Source organism: Dioscorea cayenensis, chromosome 16 (genome assembly GCF_009730915.1).
Source record: "Dioscorea cayenensis subsp. rotundata cultivar TDr96_F1 chromosome 16, TDr96_F1_v2_PseudoChromosome.rev07_lg8_w22 25.fasta, whole genome shotgun sequence".
Taxonomy (NCBI): Eukaryota; Viridiplantae; Streptophyta; class Magnoliopsida; order Dioscoreales; family Dioscoreaceae; genus Dioscorea; species Dioscorea cayenensis.
Genome location: NC_052486.1, coordinates 2557070 through 2568293, shown reverse-complemented (window position 1 = coordinate 2568293; position 11224 = coordinate 2557070). Strand labels below are relative to the sequence as shown.

At 35.2% G+C, this 11224-nt stretch overlaps 1 protein-coding gene across 1 annotated transcript; it reads left to right on the top strand.

The window, feature by feature from the left end:
* Nucleotides 1-2195: 2195 nt before the first annotated feature.
* Nucleotides 2196-6582, top strand: LOC120279048 (ubiquinol oxidase 4, chloroplastic/chromoplastic-like). The gene is made up of 9 exons (XM_039285893.1): nt 2196-2486; nt 3378-3573; nt 3714-3807; nt 3960-4075; nt 4442-4550; nt 4888-4956; nt 5621-5692; nt 5772-5819; nt 6141-6582. The coding sequence occupies exons 1-9, from the start codon at nt 2323-2325 to the stop codon at nt 6335-6337; spliced, it is 1065 nt and encodes a 354-aa protein (XP_039141827.1). The 5' UTR covers nt 2196-2322; the 3' UTR covers nt 6338-6582.
* Nucleotides 6583-11224: the final 4642 nt, after the last annotated feature.

Sequence of the window (11224 nt, the reverse complement as noted above, 5' to 3'; positions counted from 1 at the left end):
TTAAAATTATAAATTAACAATTTTATCCCTACATTCAAAACAAAACTAATTATCAGCTTTACTTCCTAAGTTTGTCCCAATTAGTAATGGAAGGATAACGAAGGATATGGGTGACACTTAGCTAACCCTATAGTAACACGTCGTAGCCCAGTTGAGTATGAATTATTAGATCATTATGAACAATTCCTATTATAATTTTCATATGTGTATAAACCTTCATTCTTGTGTCCCAACCATAGTTACCAGAAACGCGGTACGATCCAAGTCGCGAGACGGGTACGGATACAAGAAACGATGCTTGTAGTGTATCCGATATGGTTGGGGGTAGGCTTAGTTGGTACGATTAATTCGATTCAAGACACGATTGAAAATTACATCCGAGTCAGTTATATAAAATACATACAAAATTATAAGACTTTAATTTTAATTGAAAAGAAAAAGTTGTTCTTAGATTAGTAAATAGATCCAAAAGTGCATAAGAATAACACTTAATTAGAAAAGAACATTATAATTAAAGTTATAAAATGAATTATACAAACTTTAAAGAACTAATTTTATTGCAATGTTAAAGAATGTATAGATTATAATTTTATATAATAAAATTTTATATTATATAATAATTTAAAAACTTACGCTAGATTTTAAAATAGATAGAAATTTTATCTATAACAACTTTTAAAACCTACTGTAGCATTATCTATACCTAGTTAGATAGATTTTTATAAAATCTAAGATTAATTAATTTTGATACGCCTCTCTCATCGACTCAGATCGCGTACCTTATTGATCCAGAACGAAAACGAACTCCGATTGGGTACGAGCTATCTAGATCGAAGATCGGTGGGGGACTTAGCGAATCTGGTAACTATGGTCCCAACATAATTAGAGATACGAAAAATCATCAAACTCGCTAAACTTGATCATATGCAAATAACTATAATAGAGTAAGATAACAAACTACCCTATGTGTCTCACACGATTAGTTTATCTACCTTAGCCAAGGTCTTCTTATCTTATCTACTCATGATTGCATAGGATATTAACTCATTTACTTCTAAAAGAACGAATTCTTTCTTAGTGATCACTCATAATTGCTTTAAATCCGACATAGTCACCTTTCAAGGTTGGTCGTACCAAAAGGTAAATTGGGGTTAACTACTCTAATAACAAACTAGACGTTCCAAATACATGGTGATCATGATACATCAGGTTTAAGGTCTACTTATATGATCATAATCAACAATTCAAATCATTAACAATGAAAGAGAAAAAACTCAAATAATTGAATTGTTATGAGTCATGTTTGAATGCACTAATCCCATTAATGTATCTATGATATATGCTCACACTATCCTATAATGTTCAACTGACCACAGTGTTCAATTGACACTTTTGTCAAAGCATATACCAAACAAATCTTTACTAATCTTTAAAACCCAATAAAAGATTCTCTGATTTGCGAATACTAAGCCCGTTTAATGTCTTCCTTCTCATGTTATGTTATTGTAGAAGGTTTAATTTAAAACACACAGACTATAATGTTTTTAATACATAATATAATGATAGATGAGTTATTAAAAAAAAATTGTTTCCCTTTACTCTAAAAATTGTTAAATTAATATCATTAAATTAAGGGAGATAATGCACATTTTGTGATAATTATTAGGTTTAATTCTCTCAATAGTCTCTCTACTTTTTCAAACATATCTTTTGGGTCCTATACTTTAAAATGTAATTTTTTAGTGCTATTACTGTTTAAATTGAGTCATGTTAGTTCTTTTAAACCCAAAACTCTAATTTTAGACTAAAAATTACAATTTAAAATATAAAACCACATTTGAAAAAATAAAAAAAAAAAATTCAAAAAATTATTCCTAATTACTACCACAGAATCATATCCACGGTATCATCATACCTATGCACTAGAGTCCAGTTCCGAAAGTCATTGTTGCAAGTGCCAAGATATTTAAGATTTTTTTTTTATTATTTATTAATAATAATTTTTAAGAACCGCGGAGCTTTAATTAATTATTGTGGCATCAAGAACTTCCGGGAGTGGCCACGTGTTTTGTAATAAAGCATTAAAACATATTCACCACAAAAATGAAAGTTCCACGTGTCTTGTTGTTGTGCGAGAGTTGATAATGCCCACACAGACAATTCGTCGAACACCTCACGAACATTCACAAATCCCAGCACCATATCCATGTCAATGTCCATTTGGATTATGCTTTCTTTACTAGAAAACCAGTTTGATTTCATCTCTTCATCTCTTTCTCTCAAGATCCAAGTAGAATTGGAAGGGAGGTGGTGTTTGTAGCCATGGCGGCAACCTTTGCTACGTCTTTTTTGGTTCCCTCTGCTCCCAAACGGAAGGTTAGCAATCCAAGAAGGGTCTCGTCTTCCAAATCGAGCTCTTTCCTTTCTGGTTCCATTTCCTTTTTGCCTGGCATCTCTTTGGAGCTTCAAAGTTTGTTGCTTTCCAGGTGAGCTGTGTGGACTGTTTTGTTGATTAATTTTTTTGCAATACATGATCTGATTTTGAGTTTTTGATTAGGGTTTTTGGGTTTGGCTTTTGCTGTTTGGTGATTTCGTCTGATTTGGTTGTTTATTGATGAACACTGACTGAGCCCTAATTTGGAATTAGAGTAATTTCGACAGAACAATTAGTGAAGTGAAAGCTTGAGTTTTTATATGATTTTGAGTCTTTTAAGTTTGGATTGTAGTTTTAAGTGATTTTGTCTAATTTGTTAGGTTATGTTTGAAGAATTACTGAGCCGTAAATTGGATTTGGAGTAATATGTAAAGAATAAGTAGTCAAGTGAAAGCTGAACCTTTTATTGAGATTCTGACAGTTTTGAGGAATTTATTGAATTCCATACCAGTGCCATCTTCTGCCTGCTTGCTTTGTTGGCGTGCTTCGTGGTGTTTTTTCTCCTTGTTTTTTTTATTATTATTATTGGAGTCCATTAATAACACATTCAATTCCCCTTTTGATTTTAAGTTCTTTAATTTCTCTATAATGTATTGTTTGTCCTGAGTTTTTATATTGCGTTGTACCCATACAATGATGTCTTCTAAATTGTTAATTTATGTGTGCATAAGAACCAAATCTTAAATTGGATTAGGAAAAACATCCCAAGAACAAGAAACTAAGTGAAAAATTAAGTTTTGATTGAGATTCCAACGGTTTTGAGGGATCTATTTAAGTCCCAAGCAGTGTTTTAATATATTGTAGTTCAAATATTTGCTTTTTTTTTTTTATTATTATTATTCTTCAATGATGAAAATTGATATTTGAATTTGGCATTAACATTGTTATGTTTGATATTTATTCTCTCTTCTCACATTTTTTTGCTTTTTATGGTTTTATATAGGAAGCCATTGCGAGTAAAGGCCACAACCTTGCAAGAAGAAGATGAAAAAGGTGGCCGTGGCAGATTCTTTCTCCTGCAAAAGACCTCTTCTATTGATCAGGAAGAAGCAATTGATTCTGGTGTATCAACAAGCACACCAAGCAGGGCGGAGAGTTGGATTATTAAGTTTGAACAGACGTTTAATATTGCTTTAACTGTATGTTCTTGCATATAATTCTGTCTGTCTGTATTCATTGCTTGATAATGTTTTTTGGGACTCCTGAAGTTTGAAGACTTTTCAAGCTTCTAGATTTTTCATTAATTGCTAATCGGTATTCATGAGTAATATCCTTGCAGGAGTCAATGATCACAATACTAGATGCATTCTACCACGATCGACATTACGCAAGATTTTATGTGTTGGAAACAATAGCTAGAGTACCCTACTTTTGTGAGTAATTTTCTGTCTACATGCATATAAGATGTTCATATCTTTGGTTTTGTTATAAAATAAACTTATTGATACAGTATTATCTTTAGGATTTCATTTTATTGACTGCTAAAGTTTCCATTTTATGTTTACCTGTATTTGTTGTCTTAAAGCCTTCATATCTGTGCTTCACTTGTATGAGAGTTTGGGTTGGTGGAGAAGAGCTGATTATCTGAAAGTGCATTTTGCTGAGAGTTGGAACGAGATGCATCATCTTCTAATCATGGAGGTATATTTTTATCCGCTTTAAATGAAATGTAGAAATTTTTAGTGTAGAATGCCAGGTGTCATTTAGTAAGTTGTTTCTTATAACGTATAGGTTGCATACCTTGCCCTCACCCCCTCTCCTCTGTCTTTAGCTTTAGTGCCTGTCGGGAATTGGGGGGTGGGGTTCTCATGTGTCTCTCAACCATGCTGTGGTTAATCTCTGTTTCCTGAAGGTAGAAGGATAACAATTTCTATTAATAATTCCGAGGATTCTAACCCACTTAAAAAATTTTCTCTTTAAATTAACAATGTCTTCAGGTATATCTTCCTCATGTGGTACTGAATGTTGAGGTTGAGCCTCAATTTTTGCTTTTCCTTCTCTTTACAGGAACTGGGGGGAAATTCTTTTTGGTTGGATCGCTTCCTTGCGCAGAGCATTGCTGTTGGTTACTATTTTATGACAGTCTTCATGTATATGCTGAGCCCAAGAATGGCCTGTGAGTGATTTGATAGTCTGATTTTTCTTTGCCATCGACTCCTCTCCATAAAATATCTATTTTCTATTTAGTTGGATGTGATTTAGTTTGTTCCTAATAGTTAGGGATGGCCTAAAAAATTAGTTTCATGCTCAGGATTGGAGATCTGGAAATGTTGGAGTATTAATGCTTTCCAACATCTTAGTAGTAATATATTTCTTACAAATTTTCGTGTCGGTTGCACCATCATTTAAAATAAAAATAAACATTCTTATTCAACGTGGTTGAGTGACATGCCTGTTTCATAAGATCAGATGTTCACTTTGTTACTTAATGTTGCTGATTGGTTTATCTGCAGATCATTTTTCTGAATGTGTTGAGAAACATGCATTCTCAACTTATGACAAGTTTTTAAAACTGAAGGAAGGTGAGTGTTTTATTTGTTGATCTAATGCTTACCAATTTATTCCTTCAGTAATCTTTATGTGTAATTTATCCTAATGATTGGATGGAATTTTAATCCAAATTCATATGCTTCGCCTATTTTTATAGAATTAAGTACTCAAAATTTGAATTGCTTTATGTTTGAATTGCTTTATGTTCTTGTGTTACGTTGTTGGAAATTAACACTTCTAAAAAAAGATGCATCAAATTACCCACATAAAATTATAATATGAGAGATTATCATTTCAAATAACCCTCATGCGCTGCTTTTGTGCAAGTTGATACCATCATAGTACAATAGATAGGATTTCTCTACTTCTTTTCTCCTTTGTGCAAGAAATATTTTTTCATTGTAATGATATAACTATTGGTAATACTTCTACATTTATTGCTGTATTTTATGATTTATTTTTATTATAAGATTCCGGTCATTGTTTTGTAGAACATGGTTAAAGGTTGTTCATGTGCTTTATAGTTCCAAGCAGTGGCTTGAATTAGATCAAATTTATCATCATGTTGCTAGCGATTAAATTTCATCTTCTGAACTTTAAAATCTAAAGGTGCTTTCGAAGTACTATTTCCAGATTTATAATAAAGTCTTGTTCCATATCCTCCATTTGGTTTATTTTCCAATTTCATCGGTGCAGAAGAGTTGAAAAAATTGCCCGCTCCGGAGGCTGCTATCAAGTACTACATGAGTGAAGATTTGTATCTTTTTGGTAAGCCTTTTAACTACGACGCAAGTGCTCAGTTTGACTTTTTCTCATATTCAGTATTGATATTTATGTATATTTCCAGATGAATTTCAAACGGCAAGAGCACCACGCACTCGGAGGCCGAAAATAGGTTCACAGTCCAATTACATCCTTGCTTTGTTTGAATGCCATTTTCTTTTTTGCTTTTGTCTTCGTTTTAGTCCAAGTGGCTACTTTCCAAGTCTCTTATAAAATGAAACTCTTGTTCTTTCATCAAACCAACTGCAACTTCTTGCCCATTAGTACAATGCTAGCTCATGCATTCAATATCACTCCTTATTCTATAATGGTTGTGGTTGTGTTCCACTTAAGCTCTTTCAAATAAGACTTGAATATATATATATATATCTTTTCTATTGCCCTTTGACATTTTGTGTTATTTCATGACAAATTTTTATTTTGTGCAAGCTAGAAAATTTGTATGATGCGTTTGTCAACATCCGGGACGACGAAGCAGAGCATTGCAAAACAATGAAGGCCTGCCAAACACCCGGAAGCCTTCGCTCCCCTCACTCGAACATGAACATGAACATGAACGCAGAGGCTGATGAGGATGAACCGGAGTCCGGATCTTCAACTCCGGAAGCTGATTGTGAAGGTATAATATAGACCGCATGAAGAAATCTGATATGGCCAGTGGCCCGGATGAGGAAAAGAAGCCCAATTGGACTGAAGATTATGTTATGTGAAGGCTGTTTACTTAATTCTGTAGATATTTAATTTGCTTTTGAACTGGTCAATGATGTCTAACAGTAAACATCAGTGACGTGCAACCTCCTCAATGTTAGTGGGAAGTTGTTAGTGTACAAAGCTTTGTATATAGTTTCGGTATAATACCCTAATTGGTTCTTCTATTTTTTTTTTTTTCCTCTACCAAGAAATGCTCCCGACTAGTTTCTTTATTTTTGAAAGTGTGTCCACTTAATTAGAAATGCTCTCAACTAATCCCTCTACTTTTAAAAATGTGTCAATTTAGTCTTTCTAAGTTGGCATATTTTTAAAAGTAGAAGGACTAGTTGGGAGTATTTTTAACTAAGTGGGCACATTTTCAAAAGTAGAGGGACTAGTTGGGAGTATTTCTAACTAAGTGGGCACATTTTCAAAAGTAGAGAGACTAGTTGAGAGCATTTATGAGTAGAGAGGCCAAAAGGGAAGAGAGACCAAAAGGGAAAAGTACATGAACTATTTTGGTGATTATACCTATATTTTCAGTATGTATTTTTCATATAGGATTATGACTTGTTGGGTAATCTATCAATCTCTCTCTAATATTTTTTTGGAGTGGCCGGTTCTTCACTCATATTTAGGAATCACTTAACAATTTGGTGCTTTTTCCCTGCAAACAATATCTCCACAATATGATCCCTCTTTTAAACATTCACAATCAGTCTAGGATGAGCAGATTAGTAATCTATGACAACTAAGCATGTAAATATGTCGTATTATAAAATTAGAGTATGACATCTAATATGTCACATTAATTAAGTAATTAATATATAACGAAAGCAAGATCACTTACCTCCAATCATAGTAAATCAAACATGACAAACGAAAAGACTAAGGTTTGCACTTGAAGAAACCAAAGCGTTTTTTCAATCTATCCCTGTTCTCTCCTGTTGATGGGGCTAGGTATTCTTGAGTATGTTAGATCGGGGACCCTTGGTGTTGTACTATATATAATCTTTATCATCAAAGGATTAACTCAACTTAAAATTTAAGTAGATCATTTTCCAAAGTGTCAATTAGAGTTAACTTAGAATTCCATTAGATAAAGTTATGAACTACTTTATTCAATTTGAATCCAGATTGGATTAATATCAACAGGAAATTAATTCAGAATAAAATTCAAACTAACATTCTCGCCATACAGACTAGGCTTGACGCTTCAGATGCTGCAACCAAATAGAAAAAAGCTAAATTCAAGTGATGGCTTTGGTTTCCACTGCCTCAGTCACAATCTTCGACGACTCAAAATTCAACAAATAAACAATCTGTCTACATTGTTGGATCCCCTTAAACTACACCCATTTTTCATGTCCCTCATAGCTCACTTTCCACTGTCAAAATAGATCTTAAAATTCCAAAAATCAATTTACCTCCATTTGATGGTTCCAACCCATTGGATTGGCTTTTCCAAGCAGACCAATACTTCACCTACTACAACATCTCCCCACCCAAAGTCTTTCACTCATTTCTTTTTTTTATGAAAGGATCTGCCCTTGGTTGGTACAAATGATGCATACAGATGGGCAATTCACTTGATGGAATGTCTTCACTCGCACACTTGAAACCCATTTTAGCCCCCACTTCATGGGCAAATCACCAGGCAGCCTTATCCAAACTACGTTAAACCAGCACTGTTAATGCATACTATACCCAATTTGAACAATTGTGCAATTGTGTCAATGGCTTAAACGCTGAAGCTATTCTTAATTGCTTCCTCTCCAGCCTCCGACATGACATCCAACAGGATTGCAGCCACAAACTATTACAGATGCCATTAGGCTTGCTAAGTTGGTTGAAGCCAAGTGGAATGATACTTGCCTCTGCCAAACCTACTACTCACAACCCACTTCTACAAACTCCACCACACTATTTCCAACAATTAATTCCACCCCAACCACTATTTCCTCCCGTCCTATCTTACCACTATTCACCAACACCCCTGTGCCACAAAAATCAACACATTCACTACCTTTATGTCGCCTCACCCCGGACAAAATCCACGAACTTCACTCAAAAGGCTTATGTTACAGTTGTGATGAGCGATTCCAACCTGGCCATAAATGCAAATCACCCAGGCTAGTTTCAAACTATTGTTGGTCCTGATTATGAAAACCAATATGAAGACACAAACACCTTGCTAGAGCTTACTGAATCTCAACCAGAACTACCAAAAAATGACCTAAATCCATCCTACCCCCTCAAACCTCCCGTTCCCACCTTATTACTACAACCACTAGCCCTAGAGGAAGCTCAGTTTCATCTCTTCATGGCTGCTTATTTGGGTTCCCTACCCCCAAAACCTTAAGGGTGACATGTACTATCAATGGGCATCATTTCACTGTCTTGATCGACTCTGGAAGTACTCACAACATTGTATAGTCACGAGTTGCAAAATTGCTAAAACTACAAATTCAGGACATTCCTCAATTCAAGGTCATGATGGGTAATGGCGAATACTTGGAATGTCAAGGAAATTGTGTTGATGTAGATGTTTGGCTACACAATTTCAGGTTCTTTCTTTCCTTACTTGTTCTTCCTATTCAAGGTGTAGATATTGTACTTGATATTGAGTGGTTAAGTACTTTGGGACCTATTATGGCTGATTTCTCTATCCCCTGTATAAGTTTCATGCATAAAGGAAATCTCATCTATCTATCGGGGAATCCTGCAGTAATTCCTGCATCTCCATCACAGCTTAACCGCATGCTACAAACTAATTCAGTAGCATCACTAGATTCCCTCACCATTGAACCCCATCCACCATATCCACAACTCCCAAAATCTAATGATACTAATGATCATCTAGCTGTCCAAGCCAAACTGAATGAATTTCAACCCATTTTCCAACAATCAACTAGTCTACCACCTCCACGGCCTCATGACCATCAAATACATCTACTTCCTAATGCTAAACCTATAAATGTTAAACCCTACTGATACCCCTATTACCAATAGAAATCATGTCTACATTGATAACTGAAATGCTCCTGGAGGTCTCATCAAACCAAGCCAAAGTGCTTACTCTTCCCCTGTATTATTGGTTCAAAAGAAAGACGGAAGTTGGAGGTTTTGCGTTGACTACAGTGCACTTAATTCAATCACTGTTCATGATAGATATCCTATTCCTACAGTTGATGAGTTATTAGATGAATTAAAAAGGGAAATAGTGTTTTCCAAAATTAACCTGTGATTAGGTTATCACCAGATCTGTGTAGTCCCTGAAGACACTCACAAAACAGCTTTTCGGACATGTGATGACCACTATGAATTTTTAGTTATGCCATTTGGATTCTCAAATGCTCCCTCAACTTTTCAAGTTGCAATGAATGATTAGCTTCGTGCCCATCTTTAAAAGTTTTGCTTGTTTTCTTCGATGACATTCTAATCTATAGCATGGATTTGGACTCGACGTGAAACATTTACATCGTGGTTTCGATGATTTTATCTGAGAATATCAACTTTGCAAAGTTATCTAAGTGTGTATTTGTTGTTCCTCGCATCCATTACCATGGGCACATTATTTCAGAGAGATGGTGTTCATGTTGATCCAGATAAAATCTAAGAAATTCTCGAATGGCCTATTACCACCACCATTATAGCTTTACGTGGTTTTCTTGGATTAGCTGGATATTATAGATGGTTCGTGCATCACTATGCTACTTTCGCCTCACCACTCACGGATTTGTTACAATCCAACAATTTTACATGGATGCCAAAGGCGGAACAAGCATTTGACATTCTTAAAACCAAGATGACAACGCTCCCAGTGTTAGCTTTACCAAGCTTCTCTGCTTCTTTTGATATTACCACTGACGCATCCTGTACTGCAGTAGGTGTTGTGTTATCCCAATGAGGCCATCCAATCGCTTTGTTTAGCAAGAAGATAAGTCCTCGCCCTGCTAGCTCCATCAGCGTGTGCGAGGAAAATGTATGCTATAATGAAGCGATCAAAAAGTGGCAACATTATTTACTTGGCAAACCTTTAACTATCCATACAGATCAGAAAAGCTTAAAAAACATATTATCACAACACATACAGACTCATGAACAACAAAAAAATAGCTCACAAAAATTATTGGGATTTGATTATGAGATTGTTTACAAACTTGGCCGTGACAACAAAGTTGCTGACACCCTATTCCATGTCAATCTACCTCTTTTTGCCGAATTGTCAACATTGATTGCGCCTTGGGCATCCACTCTTTGAGAATTCTTCACCAACACAGATGACAGGTTACAATTCCTGAATAAAATAAGGTCAAAACCTAATCACTTTGCTCATTTTCATGTCCATGATGGCTTGATCTACTTCAAGGAAAGAACATATATCCCTTCCAAAGTCAACTTACCACAACAATTGCTTGTTGAGTTCTATTGTTCTCCAATGGAAGGACACTGTGTGATCAAAGCTACACTTGGTCGACTATCTTCTGTATTCTTCTGGCCTAGAATGAGAAAGGATGTTCGTGAATTTATTGTTGCCTATCAAACTTGTCAAAAAAACAAATATCTCACAACTAAGCCTTATGGTCTCCTTCACCCCGTACCCATCCTTGATCATGTTTGGGAAGATATTTTCATGGACTTTATCACCGCCCTGCCCAATTCCAATGGCAAAACCACAATCTGGGTATTAGTCAACAGATTAACAAAACTCACCCATTTTATACCTTTACCACCAAAATACTTAGCTGCTTACTTAGCCGTCATTTTCCTCACAACATATACAAAATACATAGCCTATCAAAAACTATCGTCTCCAATTGAGAT